The 21,639-nt window shown below is 47.5% G+C and overlaps 1 protein-coding gene across 3 annotated transcripts; it reads right to left on the reverse strand.

Moving 5' to 3' along the window:
- Positions 1-377: 377 nt before the first annotated feature.
- STAT6 (signal transducer and activator of transcription 6) lies at positions 378-17,506 on the reverse strand. Of its 3 annotated transcripts, none has more exons than XM_043966920.1 (22): positions 17,299-17,506; positions 15,055-15,193; positions 14,548-14,686; positions 13,953-14,036; positions 13,283-13,421; positions 13,066-13,118; positions 12,598-12,746; positions 11,819-11,950; positions 11,397-11,585; positions 10,724-10,811; positions 10,418-10,540; positions 9,810-9,902; positions 9,357-9,563; positions 5,844-5,938; positions 5,586-5,722; positions 4,900-5,046; positions 4,231-4,294; positions 4,002-4,097; positions 3,360-3,455; positions 1,921-1,992; positions 1,507-1,623; positions 378-1,328 (listed from the first exon to the last, which is right to left on the reverse strand). In XM_043966920.1, the coding sequence occupies exons 2-22, from the start codon at positions 15,168-15,170 to the stop codon at positions 1,136-1,138; spliced, it is 2,529 nt and encodes an 842-aa protein (XP_043822855.1). In that variant the 5' UTR covers positions 15,171-15,193; positions 17,299-17,506; the 3' UTR covers positions 378-1,135. The 3 variants fall into 3 exon arrangements, with proteins under 3 accessions (XP_043822855.1, XP_043822854.1, XP_043822856.1); XM_043966919.1 differs by having other exon boundaries at positions 3,984-4,097; XM_043966921.1 differs by lacking the exons at positions 378-1,328; positions 1,507-1,623; positions 1,921-1,992 and having other exon boundaries at positions 3,959-4,097.
- Positions 17,507-21,639: the final 4,133 nt, after the last annotated feature.

Genomic DNA, 21,639 nt, shown 5'->3' on the forward strand with positions numbered 1-21,639 from the left:
CAGACAATCCTAAAAACCTGCTGGGGGCAGCCCTGGGAGGGAGGAAGGTGCAATTGTCCCCATTTTGTGGATAAGGAAAATGAGGGTATGAGATTAAGTAAGTTGCCCAGGATCATGTGGATAATGGGTTTTCCAAGGTGGGATTCAAATTCAGTTCTTTCTGATTTTAAGTCCAAAACCCTTTAGTGAAGGTGCCCTGGTCCAATATTCTGAAAAGTGTTTCTTTCAGACTGAAATGCTATCACAAGGAGAAAAAAAATGCTATTCTCTCACCCACCAGGGACCTCTGAGGCCTGGAGTTTGCTGAGCTGGCAAAAGCCACACACAACATACACACACATATGCAAAAACAGAAAGATACATTTATAGTTGTGCATTTGTGAAAAAAAGTTACACATGCAAAAACAGACCTGCCTTTGTACCATCATACACGAAAAGTCATCCACACATTTTGACTTGTGCAGACACAAAGCCTCTGTCTACAAGGTGTTTTTTTTATTTATTTTTCAAATCTGGGTGAAACCCATACCAGAAACCAGCTGTACAGACCCCTCCTCCTCTTCTCTCCACCCCCCACCCCCAGCACTCTTCAAGCCCCAATCACCAGACTACCTTGAGCTGGTTCCTCCTAGCTCCTCACTTCAGCCCCAGACTACAGTGCAAATGTGTGATCGTGTCTCTTGTGTTTCTGCATGTGGATCCTTCGTCCACAAATGCAGTAGGAGGGAAGTGTGCCCTTCCCCCACCCCCACCTGCTGCACATTTCCATGAGGAATGCTTGTGCCTCCTGCCTAAAGTGACATGCACTAACATGTTTGGACTTCTCATTTGCAGACCAACCTTCCCTTCCCATTCAGGAGAGGTGGCATGGGGGAGTAGGAGAAACTCTGCAGTGCCCACAGCAGATTCTCCTCACCAAGTCTTGTTACGCTGAGGGACGGTGGGTGTATCAGCAGAAGGGCAGGGGGCCCCTTGTTATGACTGTCCTAGTGAGCGTGGTGGGGGTGGAGGGGGGGCAGAAATCATGGACAGGATTCCAGACCAGAGAGGTTCCCTTCTCCAAAGCTTTGGGGGGAGCCTGGGGAGGTCTCTTGAAGGCTAAGAAGAGAAGGATCTCCCAGACCCCCCATTCCAGCTAGGGTCCCCAGCTGGGATTGGTTCTTAGGTCTAGATGAGAAGAAGGTGCCAGAGCAGGCTGCCCGTAGTGAGAGGTGGACATAAGAGGCTGGATTGGCAGGGGCCCTGGCCCTGCTTCCAGTTGCCCCTCCAGGAGAAGCTTGGTCAGGTCCTGATCAGTCGGGGGCAGCAAGGCAGGGAGATCTTCAGTCCTTATGGGAGAGCAATGGGGAGATGCAGTTGTATTAAGGGAAAAGTTTAGCCCCTCATGTCTTAGATGTAGCCCTTCTCCCTCACCCCATTCTTCCAGCTTCTACCCTTCATCCAGTGCCTGCCCCCTCCCTACAGTGCCCTCATCACTTGCCCTTCTTCCCCATTCCCAATACTCACCAGTTTTCTAAAGGAAACACATGCTGCCCTAGCCCTTCCTCCTCACTCATGCTCACATCTGAGCAGACCATGGAGTTGGGGTTGTGGATTGCTGGATCCGTGGGTGGCATCAGAACCCTTTAGTGGCACAGGAGAGAGCAAGTAAGGATCTGGGTTTGGGGACAAGATGTAACTGCTCAAGACAAAAGGAGGGGAATCTGCTCCTGAAGATCCCATGATCACAGAGTTAGAGCCAAAAGGGACCTTAAGAGGTTTTCCAGTCCAGCTCTCTTATTTTACAGATCAGGAGACTGAGGCTTAGAGAGATTAAGCGACTTGCCCAGGGTCACTAGTAGTAGTGTCAGTAGTGAACAATTGGTAGAGAGTTGGAGAGAGGAAATTAGTCCCCATGACCACCCTCTTACTCTTACTCACTGGGGATGTGGTTGGTCAAAAGGCAGGTTCAGTTGATTCATTCTCGGAGCCATCGGGGAATGTAGGGATGATCTGCAAGCAGAAGTAAGGGTAGTAGAGGAGGAGAAAAGAACATCATTAGGGAAAGGAGAGACTGGGAAGGAAAATATGTAGTAGAAGAAGCACTGGGGGAAGCTAGGTGGTGCAGTGGATAAAGTACCGTCCCTGGATTCAGGAGGACCTGAGTTCAAATCCAGCCTCAGACACTTGACACTTAATAGCCGTGTGACCCTGGGCAAGTCACTTAACCCTCATTGCCCAGCAAAAAAAAAAAAAAAAGCACTGGACTTGTTTTTGGCCCAATTCTACCACTCTGTGACATTAACCAAGTTACCTAGCCTCTCTGGGCCTCGGGGGTGGGCTTCTAAAGCCCTATAATTCTCAATCCTATGAATAGGGAGCTGCAAATGGCCTGGATAATTTCTCGTGGCCTTTTTCAGCTCCACCCTGCTATGATTTTCACAATTCTAACCTCCCAGAAGCCTTGATCACTAGATATTCATTGAGTACCTACTAAGTGCACACGACTATGCTAAGTATAGGCACTGTGGGACTTTCAAAAGATAAGATCCAGTTCCCTCCTAAAGGGAGCTTTCAGCCTAATAAGGGAGAGAAGACTAATACTGGAGAAAAGTGAAATAACAATAAAAGAGCCTTATGTAATCAGTAATATGAGCAATAAGTGCTCCAAGAGGCCAGAGGACAAAGCCTGGGACCTGAGGAAAGAATACCAGAAAAGTTTTCTAAGTCTTGCCTCCACTGCCCTATTCCAATAGTAGGTCTTTTTTTTTTTTTTGAGACTGGATTTCCCCATCTCTCCCCAGGCTAGAAATGTGGGGACCAACCCCACTAATGATGAGCACTAGAGATTTAACCTGCTCTGTTTTTCTGACCTGGGCTGGTTTACCCATCCTCCCATCCTTAAGCAGCCTGGTGTCCTCCCCTCCACCCACCCACCAACAACCCAATGCCAACCATACTGGTTCCAGACTTAGTGAGGACACCTGATTAGTTTCACCTACTGCAGCTCATAACTCTCAAGCAATCCACCAGTGCCAGTGTCCCCAGTAGTGTGCCCCATCATGCCTAGCAATAGTGGTTCCTGATGATAAAAAAATTCAGACATCTTCCATCCCCCATCAAGTGGAGGGGCAGTTGTGACCAAATCTCCCTCTCACCCATTTTGGATAGCATCCAGGGGCAGCTAGGTGGCGCAGTGGATGGGGCACCAGTCCTGGAGTCTGGAGTACCTGAGTTCAAATCCGGCCTCAGACACTTAACACTTACTAGCTGTGTGACCCTGGGCAAGTCACTTAACCCCATTTGCCTCACTAAAAAAAAAAAAAAAAGGAAAGAAATGCTGGATAGCATCCAACTTCCCTTAGATGGGTTAGACTTACTCTTGAAAGGTGGGCAGCATTTTATAGGGCTCCTCCAATGGCTGTACATGAAATTGAGGCTGCACAGAGGGTGCTGGAAATACTGGGGCCCTGGGACTGAGGGACAGAAAGGTCATTTGAGCACAGTCCATCTCAATGACCCAATTATCACCCCTCCAAGGTCCTATTGCACCCATTGCATTGAAAGGAAAGCTGAGGAACCCATTTAGATATCACACACACACACACACACACACACACACACACACACACACACACTTCCTCCCCTTAACAAACCCCTAGTAGTCATTACTAGTTCCCTAAGCTCTTCCTACCAATACACCATTCCCATGAGCCAATTGCTTGATATTCTATGAGGCAATGGTGTGATAGAAAGACAGTTGGACTTGGAGTCAGGAAATCTGTGTCCAGTCACCAACTGCAACCCTAACTAATTCTGTGACTATGGACAGATCACTTGATGCGCTCTGGGCCTCTGGGCCCCTTATCTGTAAAATGGTGATAATAATTCAGTCTCTATCTCATAAGGTACTTGTGAGAAAATGTTTTCTAAATCTTAAAGCACTATGTCAATGTTAGTTATGGACTATTATTACTACCCCTAAGATCCAAAGAAATCCTTACGCCCTCTCTGATACGAACTGCATGGGAAAGGACTCAGGACTGGGTTGAAGGTCATAGGTGGAGGTGGGCACCATGGCAGTCCGTTGGCTTTCCAGAGTAGGTAGTGGCTGGTCCCTGAATGAGGATAGGAAGACAAATATGTATCTGACCAGTGGACCCCACAGTCCATTGCTCAGAGATTTAACTTCATGCAAAAATGTGTGGGCCCCACAGACCTAGTCTCTGTTCCCTTTGTCACCCTACTCACCGCTCAACAGTCATCTTGATAGTAGCTGGGACGTAACCCCTACCATCCTTGCCCATCTGTTCCGCTAGAGTGGAAGGAATGAAGAGAAGAGATGGGAGAATTAGGGAAAAAAAAGATGACTGGATGAGATGGGTCTAAGACAGTAAGGATACAAGAGAATTGGGAGATGAGAGAAAAATACAGAGAAGGATGAGGAGGCTAGGAACATGGAGGCCAGAGAGATAGAGGAATGGAGAAACAAGGTGAAGGAGGATAGGAATAGAGGATAGACAGGGTGATGGCAGAGTGGGTGACTAAAAGTAAGGAGATGAGAGGAGATTGAGGTGAGGGATCAAGATGGGGAAATAACAAAAGGGTAGGTAGGAAACTAGAGGTAGGGAGTTGAAAGACGGAGGATTGGGGGGAAATGTAGCAAGAAATAAGAAGTATAGAAGACCAGGAGCTATAATACATATACGCAGATTCCTATTCCTTCCTACTTTCTAGATATAATATGTATATTTGTATGTGTGTGTATGTACATATATATATATATATATACACACATTCACACAATAGTATAGATACTATAGAATAGTAGTAGGAAGGAAGGACTAGGAAGTCTGAATAGATAAGAGCTGTGAGTGTAGGGGAGGGGGTGGGAAAGAAGGGGAGAGGATTCCAGCTTACGCTTGTAGTGGCTCCGGAAGGCCTCATCTTTGGGTTTCTTTGGGTAGAGGTTCTTAAGCTGAGCTAGGTCACGAATCCGATCCCCTAGAGATCTAATAGACAGATCCTTGGCAGAGAATGGTTGGATGTTCTCAATTTGTGGCGTACCTAGGATGAGAAGACCCCCCAAGTCTCCTCAATTCAGACCTTCTTCACTCTTCTTACTCCCATTAAAGGTGCCTAACTCAAATCGTGCAGTCGAGGAGGGTGACCCAGGTGTTCTGAATCCCTGGCGCTTTTGAGTGTCTATTGTTAGAGTACACACAAAGAGTGGCAATTAGGCCCCTTGGCACAGGCATGAATAGGAGAGGGAGAGAGAGAGGCTCCTGTATTCTTGCTCTTTTTAGGATAACCTTGGGAGGAAAGAGGGCTTTGGGGAACAAAGCCCTGGACTTAGTGGTAATGCCCTGGAGAAAGTGAGGGTACTTGGTTGGAGGGAGTCAATATTTTTCATCTTTACAGAGAGCAGAGTAGAAGAGGGGAGGAGAGGGTCTGACTGCAGTAGGAGATGAGGCACTTCTGAAGGTTGGAGAAACCCATGAAACAGGATGAGCAAAAAGGAATCACAGGGGTTTTTCTTTATTCGGAAAGCCTCTGCCCAGGAAAGAATTGTGTGTACACAGGCAGGGAATCTGAGATGATTTTACCATCTTGGCCCCGGATGATGTGTGCAATGGTGATGCCCCCAATCTCTGAGTCACTGAATCGAAGGAGAAAAGTGCCGTCTGGTTCACCGTGGAGTAGGTTGTTGACATACTGTTTGCTGATGAAGCCAATAATTAGCCTGGGGACCAGGATATGAAGAAGGATCAGAAGCTGGGAGGACACTGGGTAACCGTGGGGAGAAGGAAGAAGGACACCAGAAGAGAGGGATTCCTGAATCCCGTCAACCAGAAGCAACGCACCTGTCTGACCAATAGCTGCGGAGGCAGCGCTTGGTGAGGTCCAGGACGCCATCAAACCACTGCCAGAAGGTGAAACCACGGCCAAGGAGGATCTCCTAGGGAAAATGAGGGGGAATGAGGGGGCATGGATAGGGAGGGAGCTAGAACAAAGGCATAGAATTTGGGCCCAGTCTGAGCTCAGTCAGAAGGCAGAAAGCAAAGCATGTGCAAGTGCATTTACACCCTAGCTTCTTAAAGTGTGGGTCCCACACGAGGTCACAGAACTGAATGTGGGGTCGTGAAAAATTTGGCACCAGTAAAAGGTTATGTATACCTATTTTATATGTCTATATACCCAGGGTCGCATAAAAATTTCTCAGATGAAAAGGGATCATGAATGGAAGAAGTTTAAGAAGCCCTGATTTAGGCAATCATGTAAAAAAAAAATAGGCTGGACATACATCATAGAGTTGGGCATCTAGGTGGCACAGTGGAGAGAGTACTGGGTTTGGAGTCAGGAAAACCTGAGTTCAAATCCAGCCTCAGTCATTTATTAGCTGTGTGACCTTGGGCAAGTCACTTAACCCTGTTTGCCTCAGTTTCCTCATCTGTAAAATGAACTGGAGAAGGAAATGGCAAACCACTCCAGTATCTTTGTCCAAAAGAAAGAAAAACCCAAATGGAGTCACCAAGAGGCCCTCCTGGGCCTCAGTTTCCTCATCTTTAAAATGAGGGGATTTGGGGGGGCAGTTAGGTGGCACAGTGGATGAAGCACAGGCCCTGGATTCAGAAGGACCTGAGTTCAAATCCAGCCTCAGACACTTGACACTTACTAGCTATGTGACCTTGGCCAAGTCACTTAACCCTCATTGCCCGGCCAAAAAAATCAAATCAAATTAAATTAAAATAAAACAAAATAAGGGGATTAGACTAGACCAGAGGTTTTAACCATTTTGATTCACAACTGAACAACAACTAAAAGAATAACTTAAACGTTTCCTTGCTTTAGTTGAAATCCATTTCATTTTCAGTCAGTCAACAAGCATTTTATGCTTGTGGTACATTTGTTATGTACCGGGCATCATGTTAAGTGCTGGGGATAGAAATAAAGATAAATACGTTTGGGGGCAGCTAGGTGGCACAGTGAATAAAGCACTGGCCCTGGATTCAGGAGGACCTGAGTTCAAATCCAATCTCAGGCACGACACTAGCTATGTGACCCTGGGCAAGTCACTTAAACCTCATTGCCCTTCGACCCCCCCTCCCCCCCAAAGAAGAAGATAAACATGTTCCTTGCCCTTAAGGAAAATAATAGTATAGTGGAGAGAACTCTGGGAATGGTATCAAGAAATCATCATTCCTCTGCTTACTCTGGGACTCCAGTACCCATATGACCCCTGTCTGGTGAGAGACTATTCTACTCTGGACCTTGGTTTCTTCATCTGTAAAATGAAGGGGCAGGGACTAAATGGGCTAAAGTCCCATAGCCCTCAATCTTATTATTCTATGAACAATGGATCAGTTGACCCTCCATACACACCCTTAATATACACCAGCTTAGCCCTGACTTTTCTATTCTTCAGGCCGGACAACCCCAATTCCTTTTAATTTTCCTCATCTGACCTTTTTTCTATACTTTTCATCTTCTTTCTGCCCCATTTCCAGTCCTACTCTAGGTGCTCCATCATATCCTTCTTTAAAGAGTATCAACCCACTGGATAGGATGCCTTCATATGGGTCTTGTTGTAGCAGAGCCCAAAGGAATAATGACTTCCAGAGTCTTGGCCAGTAGGGACTGAGGAGGGCTTGTGGGTTCTTCTTCTTCTTCTTCTTTTTTTTTTTGGGGGGGGGTGAGGCAGTTGGGGTTAAGTGACTTGCCCATGGTCACACAGCTAGTACGTGTTAAGTGTCTGAGGCTGGATTTGAACTCAGGTCCTCCTGAATCCAGGGCTGGTGCTCTATCCACTGCGCCACCTAGCTGCCCCTTGCTATATGCTTTTAAACAAGTTATTTAACCTTCCTGGGTTTCAGTTTCCTCCTCTTTGAAATGAGGGGATTAGACTAGACAAAAGGTTTCAGACATTTCAAACACCAGCTGCGTGTGGCCCCTAATACTCCCAAACTAGATTAAAATGGAATTGGGAAATATTTCACAAAATAAATAAAACATAGGTAATGTTTATATGTGATTTTCTAAAGGCAATATGGGGTCCTTATGTGACTACATTTCTGTTTGGGTTTGATATCACTGGACTAGAGGACCTCTAAGATCCCTTCACCTTTAAACCCATACTCCCACTATCATCTGCAATCCAAGGAGCAGATTGTTCGTCTTCTTGTCCTCATCACCAACATTTCAAGGATCTATGCTTCCACTGGAGCAGGCACTCCCTTCACCGAAGCAAATGACAATCCTTCTACACCTTAACATACTCTGTGCATCATCATGTACCTAGAACTGCAGTAGGTAACCTCCTCGTGGTATTGTTTTTTCACACTTAGCTAGACTGGCCCCTAGACAGTAGCCCATCAGTCAGCTGTTAGACCTTAAGCACCAAGTCTTTCCAGCCATGGAGAGCCTGTCTGAACCTAGACTCTTTTTCCCCAGGGCAATGAGGGTTAAGTGACTTGCCCAGCGTTACACATCTACTAAGTGTCAAGTATCTGAAGTCGGATTTGAACTCAGGGCCTCCTGAATCCAGGACCGGTGCTTTATCCACTATACCACCTAGCTGCCCCCAGAACCTAGGCTCTTTCAACACAGCCTTAAGAAGCCAGGGTCAAATCTCCAACCTAGAGAAAAGATGAGGAACTGTATCTTCCTCCTTTTGGTACAAAGCTGGAGGACTATGGTTATGGAATGTTGTCTACATGGTCAGACTCCATCACTGTATTGGTTTTAATGAACTGTTCTTCTTTGTTATGAGGAAGAGATCATTAGGAAAGGGAGAGACAGTATATACCCGGAAAGGATTATGATGGGAAAACAAAAAAGTCATCACTAAAATTATTCTTAAAGTTTTTAAAAGGAACCTAGAGTAATTTCCAGCCACACTATTGGAGTGGATGCCAAGTCATTGACAAAGCTGATTAGTAAAAGGGCTCAGGAACCAAGTAATTCAGGGCCCTACTCTAGTATGCATTGGGTAAATATATTTTTATTCCTCAAGTCTACATTATTGATATTTTAAAATATATACATATATAAATGAAATAAATCTTATTTTCTCACATTATTAATACTTTATAATATCTCATATTTAGAGTGGAAAGGGATCTTAGAAGTCATCCCTTTGATCTCCCTTATTTATAGGTGGGAACTGAAAGTGATGAGTGACTAGCATACAAGTACTAAATGTCAGGACCAGAATTTGAACCCAGGTCTTCTGCCTACACGCAGCATTCTTTCCATTGCATGAGGATACTAGATTTCCTTAGGATGGTTACTTTTTCCACAAGGGATGCTGGTTTGGAAGTTTTGGTGTTTCCCACGGTTCCTGGGAGAAGGATCTAAGAAGAGAGAAAGGGACTGACCTTGTTGAACTGTGCCCATGACACACTGCGGTTCTGGAAGGTTTCCATATTGAGGCTGTTGTCATTAAAAATCTTCTGGGCCAGAAAGAGGAAATGTTCAGGGAGCAGGCCCTGGCTTGTCCCCACCTCTGCCATGAATTTGAGGTTCAGAGTTTCACACATCTTCTCCCAGGGTACCCTCTCAGCCACCATGAATGGTATTCGGTCCTTAGGGGGCCAAGAGGGAAGGGTAGAAGGAAGTCAGCCAGAGAAAAGACTCCCAAGCCTCCACATAGCTCTCTCTCTCTCTCCTTTCCCCCCTTGTCTCTCTCTGTCTCTCTCCCCACCCCCTTCCTCTCCCTCTCCATCTCCCTCAGTCACTCTCTGTTTCTGACTCTTTCTTGACCCTTCCTGTTCTTTCCTTCTGACCCACCCCTATAACCCCTCCCACAAACCCAAGACCCCCTCACTCACCATCTCTGAGAAAGCATTGTCCCATAGAATAGTGGCTTTGGCATTGTTGTCCTGGTTCCCATGGACAATGACAACCAAGGGAAGGGACAGAGCCTTGGGTAGAAAAGTAAGATAAAGGAGAAAGCCTCCTTAGTGAAGAAAGTCATAACTAGGCCAACAGTTAGTTACTTCCTTCCCTGATATGTTGTGGTTTTGTTTTTTTGGGTTTTTTTTTGAGGGGGGGGGAGGAGTATTTCCTAGACCTTTGACCCTTTTTGGTCCCTTTAATGTGACCCAGGTGGGAAAAAAGTGGGTGAGAAATCCCTACAAGGGATGATGACCACTCATCATCACCTGACCATAATGACTAGATCTCAGAAGGATGGAGAGGGAGGGTAGGTACCCCGAACATCAGTGGCATGATGGAGAGGAAGTGGGGGACAGGGCTGAAATTTCTGATCAAGTCGGGGTATCAGGCCACCAAGAAGACAGGCATCTTGGTAGAGGGGAGACAAGAGTGCCAGGCAGTGAGGCATACTGGGAAATCCAATCCTAGGAGCAGTGGAAGGGGACTGAGGGCTAGAAATTCCAAGGTGGAGGACCTCGGGGTTGGAAGTTCCAGCAGTTACCTGGAGGTGAAAGGTGAGATTGTTGGGTCCCAGTGTGAAACTGGTAGAAAAGAGGACAGCACACTTCTCTTCTGTGACAGATTCTGTGCCCTTCCGTTCACAGCGCTTGATCTTCTTCAGTAACTGAGAGAGGAGAGGGACAGTTGAGAAGAGAAGGCAAGAGTGGAATTAGATCTTCAGAGGGAAGGGGTAACATGTCCATCCTCCGACCCCCTATCTAGGGAGTCTGGGAAGCTCTGGATGCCCCTCTGGATAGACCTTCTTCTCCCTCACCTCCCTCTCACCTCCCACCACCTGGCCCCTCACCAAGTTCTTAAAGAGGGCAGAGCAGCAGTTCCCTGGGGTGCTGTTCTCCAGAGGTACTGTATTGTTGGTGATTTCTCCCGTGCTTTCCCTAGGGAGGGAAGGGGTAGAGTTTTAGGGGGAAAGGTATTTGTGATTATACATGTGAGAATATATTTGATCTGCTTCTGGCTAGGGTCAGATGGCTCAAGCCACTTCCAATTTTCCTATTTCTTTTCTTTCTTTCTTTCTTTCTTTCTTTCTTTCTTTCTTTCTTCCTTTCTTTTTAGGCAATTGGGGTTAAGTGACTTGCCCAAGGTCACACAGCTACTAAGTGTTAAGTGGCTGAGGTCGGATTTGAACTCAGGTCCTCCTGACTCCAGGGCAGGTGCTCTATCCACTGCGCCACCTAGCCACCTAGCTGCCCCCAATTTTCCTATCTCAAATCTGCATCCCCATCTCCAGGTTTCCCCAGGCTAAAATCAGCAGAGTTAAATGAGGCCCATGCCCTTAATTCCAGGGTAGAGATGTCCTTCCTCCTTGTGACTATGGTAGACCCCTCATCTCCTCTTCTAGAGCCAGTCCCCTTGTTGTAAAAGCCCCCCCCCCATCCTTCCATAATCCTCTACAGACTTTCTAGACCATACACAGGAGCCCCCCTCTCCTGAGAAGCCCCCCCCCCAATCCCTTCACTTACACCCCAGCCCCTGCCCCCTGGACATGATTCAGCTCCCGGGCCTGCTTCTCAGTCACCATGTCTGCCCTGACCAGGGGTGTCTTGGCTGGAGTCCCCAGGAGCCGAAATCCCAGAAGGAACCGTACTCCAGCCTGGAACTTGGTCTGTGTCTTTAGCACCTGGGGAGGCTGCTTCTCTACCAAGAAAGAGCTGTGGGGAGAGGGCCAAGGGGCAACTAAGCCAGGTCAGTGGGCAGGACTGGCCCACACCCGGCTGCTTCCCCAGGAGTAGCCTCCGTGCTTTGGTCCCGGGTTCAGGTCCTCCTCAAGGTGCCTCTCCCTCCCTGGTGTCTGCCCTCCACGATGGATTGAGCTGGCCGTGGGGGGCGGGGTGGAGAGTGGGCGACCCTCTGCCCAAGACAGAGAGGTGCCTGCAGTAAATACCTGGTCACCAGCTTCTGAAGGACTTCATCCAACTGACCATTCAGTGCAGCCTGGACGTTGGGCTCCAGTTCCCCAGTGGCCCCACCCACCTCCTGCTGCAGCTGGGAATAAATTTCCACCAGATTCTCACACCTGGGGCCAGGGACAGGGGTGTCAAGGAGCTCTGGCTTCTGACCACCCTGCTCCAATCCTGGCCTGGGTACCCACTGACCGACTCCATCCCCTTCCTCCCCCATCTCTATTACATAGCTTCACTCCCCAGATGCTAGCTTTCTCTCCTTCCCACCCTGGGCAAAGGGTAGAGAGAAGGAGGAGTCATAGGTAGAAACTCTGAGGGAGGGGATGCTTTACAAGAACTCTAGGACCAGGGCGGGAAGAAGCCCCGGGGGTAAAGAGAGCAGGGACTCTAGGGGAGGGGAGATTCAGCAACGGGTCAATCCAAGGCTCTGGGGTGAGAGGAGTTGTTCTGGGAGTTGGGGGATGAAGGCCCTGGGATGGTAGTCTCCGGGTTGAGGAGAACAAGGTTTTCTGGACGAGAGGGACGGGTCCCCAGGGAGCTGCTATTGAGAGCCCAGGGAAACTCGCTAGGCTGGCATTCCTTGCCCATTGCCCTTGCCCTGTCTCTTCTAGAACCTCTAACCATTGTTCGCAAATCCAAGCATAACCTTTTCCAAAGCCTTCACTTCACTCCACCTGACTCTCCCCCCAAATCTCCCTCAATTCTGCCCATATCTCCTATCACCTAGTGATCCGAGTGCCCTTCCGATGCCAGCTCTGACCTCTCTTGAAGGGGCGCTAGGCTCTCATCAAAGGGTGCCCCATTTCCTGCCAGCTGCTGCTGCCTCTTCCAAATCTGAATCTTCTTGAGCACCAGGGCCTGGGCCCCCTCCAGCTCCCCAATCGTCTCTTGCAGTAGCCTTGGCAATGACTAGAGAGAGCGTAGGGAGAGGCAGGAGAGGTGTCAGAAAAGCTGGCTTCATTATCACCCTAGTCATCACCTGCGTCCCTCATCCAGCCCCAAAGTCTGTCCTTTGATCTGCTCCGACACCTATCTCAGGTCTTCTTTACTGTGAGGCGGTCAAGCTGAGAGCTGGAAAGAGGTCATGTAGCACAACCCCTGTTTGAACATAAATCCCATATCCCAAGCAAGTGATCATCTAGGCCCTGCTTGAAATCCACCCCCCCCTCCCCCCATCTCCCCTTCTGCCACACTTTGAGCTCACTCCACCCCCCAGACCCTCATTTACCTCATTTGAACTTGTTCCATTGGCCGGTTTCTCCATCAGGTTCTGTAGGCACGCTGAGGGGATCGAGGTAGGGAATAAAGAATTCCGAGTCAGTTGGGGAAGGAGAGGGCAAAAAAATAAGATGCCATCCCCACCCTCGGCACCCTCCAGACTCCCAGGGACTGAAGCTGGTAGGGAAGCAGCATGGCTGGCCTTGACGCATGGATATATATATAACCTTGTCTTGAGTCCCGTCCCTGCTGCAGGGCCTCCCGGAGGGCCCTGATCTCTCCCACATGGTGCTGCAGCCTCCGAAGTGTCATACTGAACTTGAGTTCTTCTTGTTTCCAGTGGAAAGAAATAGGCAGGTGATGGAACTAGAAGGAAAGGGCTTCGATGAGGCCGTGGGTCATCGCACCCATCACTCATTTTCTCCACGCTCATGTGACTGCCTAGCCCCCTTTCCTGCCCCCCCTTCCGTGCTCTGGAGAGGACACACCTCTTCTTTTCTCCCCACCCTTTGACCTTACTTTCGGGTTGTGTGGCTAAGCACACAAATACACACGCCCACCATGTCTGACTTGCCATCCCTCACACTACAGTCGGACGCTCTTGCTGTAGCCTCCATGGGAAAAGGGAACAATGGGGCCCCCAAATTGTCTTTCAGACCTTCCTCTGGCCCTAGCCTCTAATGCTCTTCTCGAAGCATTATTTCCCCTCCCCTCCCCTTTGATTTGAACTTAGAACTTGCTCTGACCCCAGGCACATTTTTAACCATCCCGGCCCTAAGCCTCAGGGTCTCTTCCCCTAGAGGTATTTGTCGAGGATATTTTCTTCCACTCTCTCCCATTTCCAGCGCCTGAGCCCAGGAGACTGAATCAGGGGCTGAGGGAGTGGGATTGTAATACCTGTTCTAGGACAGCCACCTTCTCTCCTTGTAAAATCTGTCGGAAAGTGGCCACCAGCTTCAGTGGGTCTCTCTGGTATAAACTCTGCAGGGGAAGTAAGGAAGGGTTGGTTGGATGGTGCTGGTCTTGTCAGCTACCTTCCATCCTGACTCTGCTCCAAAGACACACAACCCACCCCTGAGGCACCCTGGAGAAACGGACCCTAAAAGACCAATGCCATTTGCAGGCAATATCCGTGCAGTTGGCATTCCATCCTTCAGATGTCAAGTGTATAGACTTCGTTATTCTAGTCCCTACCCTTTGCTAAGTGGCGCAGTAGACAGCTAGGTGTCATAGAGAGAGCACTGGACCTGGAGTTGGAAAGATGTGAGTTCAAATTCAGTCTTGGATACTTATCTGTGTGACCCTGGGCAAGTCACTTAATTTCTGTATACCTCAGTTTCCTCAACTGTAAGATGGAGATGATAATAGGAACTACCTCCCAGAGTTGTTGTGAGCACCTGGCATAGTGCCTGGCACAGAGCAGGCACTTTAATAAATTCTTGTTCCCTCTCTCCCTTGCCCTAGCCCTTTCCCAATTCCAGATTAGGCCCACCTCTATGCCATTGATGTGTTGCATGGTGGTTCTCCCTTCTCCTTGTTCTCCTGCTGCAGCCTTCAGCTGCTGGACAGTTTCAGAGAGCAAGGCACTGGCTAATCGGCAGGAGAAGGCATCAGAGCCACCGAGGAATTCCCTGGGAGAGAGGTCACTGTATTGAACAGAGTGCCCTACCACCCCACCCCGTGACTTCCCACCAAATGAGAGCATCTTAACCCACCCCCTCTCAAATTCTCTGATTCATCCCCTTATCCTGTATATTCCCCTGCTTCTGTATCCCCAGCAGTCCTCCCACCCCCCAGCCAGGGCTGACCCTCCCCTCTGCAGCCTTTTTTTCCTTTTTCATAGAATCCTCCTCCCTCGCCAATTTATACAATTCCAGTTGGATTTTTGTAAACCCATCCTTAGAAATTTGGGGAATCTATTCCCAAATTCCTAGGGAGAGAGCATGAGAATTTCAACGATATAATGGAGGTACCTATCAGAGGCTTATACCAGACTCACCAGGGTTGGTTCTCTAGCCAATCCCCCAGGAGATGCCGAAGTCGTTGGGGAAACTGTACAAATAGCCCCTGGAATTTTTCCGGGGGCATCTTGACAACCAGACTCCAGAGAGACATAGTCTGAGAATTAGGAGGTGTGCCTGGAAATGGAAATATGAAACCCATTACTAGAGGAGGAACTCTGAGGCCCAAGATCTCTGTTTCTACTTTGTTTACATGCCCTCCCTCTATAGTCTCCAAGTCAGAGGCATAAGCCCCTAGACCTTACCCATTTATCTTCCTCCTCCAGTCAGCTTTCACTGATGTTATCCCCCAAAATACAGCTTAGATTGCCTGATTGTCCCCAAAACACATCTAAGCACAATTGAGCTGGGTACAATTTCTGATTTAAAAAAAAACCACTTTAATAAATCAATCAATTAAAATTTTGGTTGGTTGGGGTTTTTTTTGTTTTGTTTTTTTACAATTTTGGGGCAGTAGGAGCAGGGGACTATGGATAGAAAAAGGGAAATGAAGAGAAGAGATAGTTGGGAGGGGGGAATGGGAAGATGGAAAGGAGGATAAGATCTAGGTGAGAATTAGAAAAAGGAGAGAATTGGAGAAAGAAGAGAATTGGAGAGAAAGAGATTAAAGAAGAAAGAATGGAAGAAGGAAATAGAGAAGAAAAAGAGATAAAGGAAGAAAGAGAAGTAGAGAGGGAGAAAAAGGGACAGATAAAGGAAGAATGAAAAAGAAGACACAAGGACATAGAATGGAGAAGAGAATGTGAGAAAAATGTTGGGGAAGGAGGGAGGAGAAATTAAAAGAGAGGAAGACGGCTGGAGAAGAGATCAAGAATCAGGGAATAGAGGTGAAGAAGAAGAACAGGAAAGCAAAAAAGGAGAGGGAGAAATTGTATTCTCCAATTTCTGAGAAAGCATTATTAGTGGGTGTAGGTCAGTAGTTCCCCACAGGCCTCTCAGTTCATATTTCTGACATGATTTCTACCTCGCAGGTGGGTGGGAGGAGGAGGGGAATGGAAACCCCCAAGTGATGAAGACAAGATTGTTACTTAAGGCTTCTCAAATCCATTCCTCCCCCTGAAATCTCAGCCCCCCTCCATTGGCTCAGCCTTCCATGGAATAGCAGTAGGAATCCCTAGGAAGAGTCTCTCCATCTGGGGCTCCAACCTTCTTTAGCTTTCCCTGAGTTAAATCCCCCTAACTCCCTCCCTTTCAAAGGCTAAACACTTCCCCCAATAAGATTTTCCCTTAAGTCCAACCTCCTGGGTCCTAGCACATTCCTATAGCTCTGGACTGGAGCCTGTCAGAGAGGATGTTCCAGAGATGAATGAGGATTCACTACCTCCCCCTCTTCCCCAACCCTTCCAGTATCCCTGAACAGAAGGGAAGGGTCTCCCCTCAAAAGCTGAGGGAATTTATTCTCTTTACCATACATGAAAGGAAACTAATCATCCTGTGCCTCAATTTGTTAATTATCTCCAGTTAGGCCCCATCTCTAGGTTTCCCAGAATCAAGTCCAAAGAGAAACTTAGCACCACTATCTGCTTTGGATCCATATCTGGGAATGGGGAAGGCAGGGTCAGGGTGTTTGTGTGGGGCTTAGATGGGTAAACTGAGTTCTGAGAACTCTCAGGCCCTTCAGCAGTTGGGGTGGGGGGATGGGGATGGGGGGGGAAGGGAAGTAGATAGGAAGGGGAAGCAGTGCATTTGTATTAATTAGGGAAATTCCTCCCCCCTCCAACCATGAGGTCTGAAGTCCTTCCTCTAAGTCACAGATCTCCATCCTGGCCACACCTCCGAGGCTGGGAGCTAAGGATTTGGGGTGATGGGACTTTGACAGGGCCTCTCCCCCTTTCTCTTGGCATTGACTGTCTTTGGGCAGGGGGACCAAACCCCCTCCCCATTCTTTGGAAGGGGAAGGAAACCTCTTCCCCTACCTCCCCCCACAGTGACACCTAGAGGCACTACCTCTAGGGGTGAGAAGTGAGACACAGGACCCCAGCCCAGGAACAAACCTAGGAAGGATGGAAAAAACTTCCTAAAATAAAAATACTATCTCACCACCCTCAATTCAAGTAGTCTCGAGAGTTCCTATATCTTCCCCTCAGGGAATTCCCTAGGGGCAGGGAATTTGAGAGACGGCCTCCCCATTTAACCTCCCCTTTTCCAAGTTGGGGGGGAGGGCAAATCTCAGCCCTTAGTCCCCAACCCTCCCCTCCTCAGATCCTTCCCCTCCCCCTCACCTTTGGCAACCCCTCTGGTGTCTTCTCCCTCTCTCAGTGGACACTGCCTGGCCCCATGGGTTTGTGACTCTGTCCAGCGAGTTGGGGGGCCTCCCCTGTTAGGGTATCCCCCCTTGATTACAAAACCCCAACTCTTCCCAGGTCTTCCTCTTCAGGGCAAGCCACGGCTGCTTCTGCCTGCCGTTTCCGGCTTCTCTGCTTGCCTCGGGTCCCTCCCTGGATCTCTGACGACAACAGAGAAGAGAAAGTGTGCCAGAGGAGGAAGAGGAAGAAAGAGGGTGTGTATGTGTGTAAAAGGGGGGATCCCCGATTGGAAGCCCAAGGTCTCTGGGTGCACACTCATGACCCTCCCTCGAGTCTCAGGAAGAATAAGGGTCCTCACCCTCCCTGTTTCCTGACTGCCCTCTTCCCCTCCCTGGCCAAACTCCAGGGATGGAAGCACCCGATTTGGTATCTAAGAATTTGCTTCTGCAAAGAACTTAAGAAAGTTTCCCTCTTTGATCGACTCTTCCCCTTACTTCCTGTCCACCCCACCCCCCACCCCTGACCCCCCCAGTTCTTGGTTTCTGCCAGGGGAGGGGACTAAGCACATCTGCCCCTTGCTTAGGGGGTGGCCCCACCCTGTGGACTCTCAGCTCCCCCAGGAGGGGGTGCTGTAGGACAGGGAAGCAGCAGGGATTGGGACTTTTTTGATCCCCAACACACACACACACACACACACACACACACACACACCAATCAGACACCATCAGGTCTTTCTCTCTCAAACACAACTACACACACACTGCTCTAGAAACTGCATAACCACTAATGGCAATGGGGAGGGGGGGAGGGGAGGATTTCAAGGGCCTAGCTGGGATGGAGGAGGATGGGTTAGTCATTGGGTACTCCTAGGATTCACTAAGATGATCTGGAGAAGAGCAGAAGGGATCACTCCTTGTACTCCAGAGGTGTGGATTCAAATTCTGCTCTGCTGCATGAGTTTATCTTCCTCTAAGCCAAGCTTAGAGATGCATAGAGACACAAAATACACATAGAAACAGAAACACTCTACACAAAATGCTACAGATTTGCACAAGGGCACATCAACATTAAGTCACATACAGACACAACACACTACCACACACCCAGAGATCTTGCTCAATAAATATGTGAGTCATCGTCATGCCTTGGAAGATCTCTCCCTCCCCCATTTTCTTACGCCAGCGTAGACACCCACCCACCCCAACTTAGGGGGAAGGTATGAACAAATGGGTGGTGTCCTGACCAATGCACATTGTAGCTGTCCAACTCCCTCTCTCTTCCCTTCGTTGCTTTCTCGTGTCTCCAGCTCAGTTATGAGGCCATAATTAGGTTTGTACTGCCCCCTGGTGTCCACAGCTGGGACCCGAACCCAGCACTAGGCCCTCTTGCCCACACCCCTGGAATGTAGTATGTGTGAGTGAGCACGTGGGAGTGAGTGTGACTGGGCACGTGCATGTCTAAATGCACGCATGTGTATTTTCACCCGAGAGAATCCAGAGACACCAACTTCTATCAATGATTCTCTGCAACTATATAGGCCATGTTCCTTTTAGGAAATTAAAGTATATATGAAGGAGGATGTGTGTGTGTGTGTGTGTGTGTGTGTGTACATGCTTATAGGTATAATCCATTTCCACTACAGTCCTTGAGAGAGCAAAAGGGAAGGGGGAAAGTGAGCAGATCAAGAAGAGAAGATATTACCACAGAACTCTCCACTTCGCATACCTGGGGGAACTGAGGCAGGAAGCAGGAAGCAGGAGAACTTTTGTGCTGCTGTGGATTTCAGTAAGAATGCAATCACCCGTGGAGCAAGAGTGAGAACACTCAGAGTAGTCCTCAGCTCTGCCATCTTGGCTTTGGGACCTTTGTTTCCTCACTTTTATTTTTTTTTTTACTTTTTATTTAGCCTTTTATTTTCCCCCAATTACATGTAAAATGATTTTTAATGTCCATTTTATTTATTTTGGGGAGGGGCAAAGCACTTTACTGCCAGGGAAGACTTAAAATTATTCACTTAAATAAAAATGATGGGAAGGCGGATGGAGGAAAACCAGTTCCCCCTAGCAAGGCCCCTGGTCACTCTGTCCATCCATCCCTCAGTCTTGTGCCTCCAGTCCAGCACCCTACACCAGCATGGGCTTCTAGTTATATTCATCCACGCCCTCCCTCTCATGGAACACCAGCTCGGCCTCATTAGCATCCAGGCATTTCATCTCTCTCTCTCTGTGAAGATTCTCATGAGCAGCACCATCCAGAGCGGCACTGTGAGGATGAGGATGAAAGGGAAGGCAAGAGAGGCAGGCCAGGCACAGAAGCTGCAAGGTTGTGAATAAGTTCATTTGAAGGGTTCTCACCTTCTTGACATAGGTGATGTCTGGGTGGTGCCTGGGTGGCATAAGCAGCAAGTGTAGTCATTTAATGTCCATTTTAAAAACTTTGTGATCCAAATTCTCTTCTTTACTTACTGCCCTCCCCCTTTAAGAAGGCAAGCAATTCGATATAAGTTATACATTTGTAATCATGCAAAACATTTCCATATTAGTCAGGTTGTGAAAGAAAACAGACAAAAAACAACTCAAGAAAAAGTAAAATAAATTATGTTTCAATCTGTATTCAGACACAATCAGTTCTTTCTCTGGATATGGATTGCATTTTTCATAAGTCCTTCAGAGTTGTCTTGGATCATTGTATTGCTAAGGATAGCCAGGTTATTCACAGCTGATCATCTTACACTATTGCTGTTACTTTGGTTTTTTTTATTAATTTTTTTTAGTGAGGCAATTGGGGTTAAGTGACTTGCCCAGGGTCACACAGCTAGTAAATGTTAAGTGTCTGAGGCCGGATTTGAACTCAAGTACTCCTGACTCTAGGGCCGGTGCTTTATCCACTGTGCCACCTAGCTGCCCCTATTGCTGTTACTTTGTATACAGTACATCTCACTTTGCATCAAATCATGTAAGTCTTTCCAGGTTTTCCTGAGAGCATCATGCTCATAATTTCTTTTTTCTTTTTTGCTAGGCAATGAGGGTTAAGTGACTTGCCCAGGGTCACACAGCTACTAAGTGTCAAGTGTTTGAGGCCAGATCTGAACTCAGGTCCTCCTGAATCCAGGACCAGTGTTTTATCCACTGTACCACCTAGCTACCCCTCATCATTTATTAAAGCATAATAGTGTTCCTTCATAATCACACACCTCATTTTGTTCAGCCATTCCCCAGTTGATGGGCATCCCCTCAATTTTGAATTCTTTGGGGGGCAGCTAGATGGCACAGTGGATAGAGCACCGGCCCTGGAGTCAGGAGTACCTGAGTTCAAATCCGACCTCAGACACTTAACGCTTACTAGCTGTGTGACCCTAGGCAAGTCACTTAACCCCAATTGCCTCACTAAAAATAAATAAATAAATAAAAATAAAATAAAAAAAAATTTTTGAATTCTTTGCCCCCAGAAAGGAGCTGCTATAAATATTTTTGTGCATATGGTTACTTTTCCTTTTTGTTTTTTAAAATCTCTTTTTGAATACTGACCAAAATAGTGGTATTGCTAGGTCAGAGTATGTATACACGGTTTTATGGCCCTTTGTCCATAGTTCCCAATTGCTCTACAGAATGGTTGAATCAGTTTACAACTCTGCCAACTGTGCATTAATGTCTCATTTTTCCCATATACCCTACAACATTTGTCATTGTCCTCTGCTGTTCTATGTGGCAGTACCCTAGAATTGTTTTTACTTGCATCTTTCTAATTAATAGTGAATTAGAAGGGGCAGCTAGGTGGTACAGTGGATAGAGCATTGGCCCTGGAGTCAGGAGTACCTGAGTTCAAATCTGGCCTCAGACACTTAACACTTACTAGCTGAGTGACCCTGGGCAAGTCACTTAACCCCAATTGCCTCACTAAAAAAAAATTTTTTTAAATAGTGAATTAGAGAATGTTTTTTTTTTTCATATGGCTATAGAAAGCTTTGATTGTTTCATCTGAAAACTGTTCGTATCTTTTGATCATTTATCATTTGGGAAATGGCTCTTATTTTAATAAATTTGACTCAGTTCTCTATATGTTTGAGAAATGAAAACTTTATCAGACAAACTTGCTTCAAAAATGTTCATAGTTACTATTGCTCACTGTATTCCCCTCCATCCTATTACCTCCCTGCACCATTTACTCTATTCTCTCCTTTCACCCTGTCTGTCCTCAAAAGTGTTTTGCTTCTGACAGCCCCCTGCCCCAATCTACCCTCCCTTCTATCACCCCCCCATTCCCTTCCCCTCTAACTTTCCTGCAAGGTAAGATAGATTTCCATACGCAGTCGAGTGT

The sequence above is a fragment of the Dromiciops gliroides genome, chromosome 5, assembly GCF_019393635.1.
Source record: "Dromiciops gliroides isolate mDroGli1 chromosome 5, mDroGli1.pri, whole genome shotgun sequence".
Taxonomy (NCBI): domain Eukaryota; kingdom Metazoa; phylum Chordata; class Mammalia; order Microbiotheria; family Microbiotheriidae; genus Dromiciops; species Dromiciops gliroides.

Bases quoted from the DNA above. Each gene is read 5' to 3' on its own strand.
- STAT6 (XM_043966919.1), bottom strand. From the start codon at position 15,170: ATGTCTCTCTGGAGTCTGGTTGTCAAGATGCCCCCGGAAAAATTCCAG. The intron at 5,939-9,356 runs GTCAGTCCCTTT...CATTTTCCCTAG, and splicing joins CATGGGCACAGTTCAACAAG to GAGATCCTCCTTGGCCGTGG. The intron at 1,329-1,506 runs GTGAGTATTGGG...CTCTCCCATAAG, and splicing joins GTGTTTCCTTTAGAAAACTG to GACTGAAGATCTCCCTGCCT.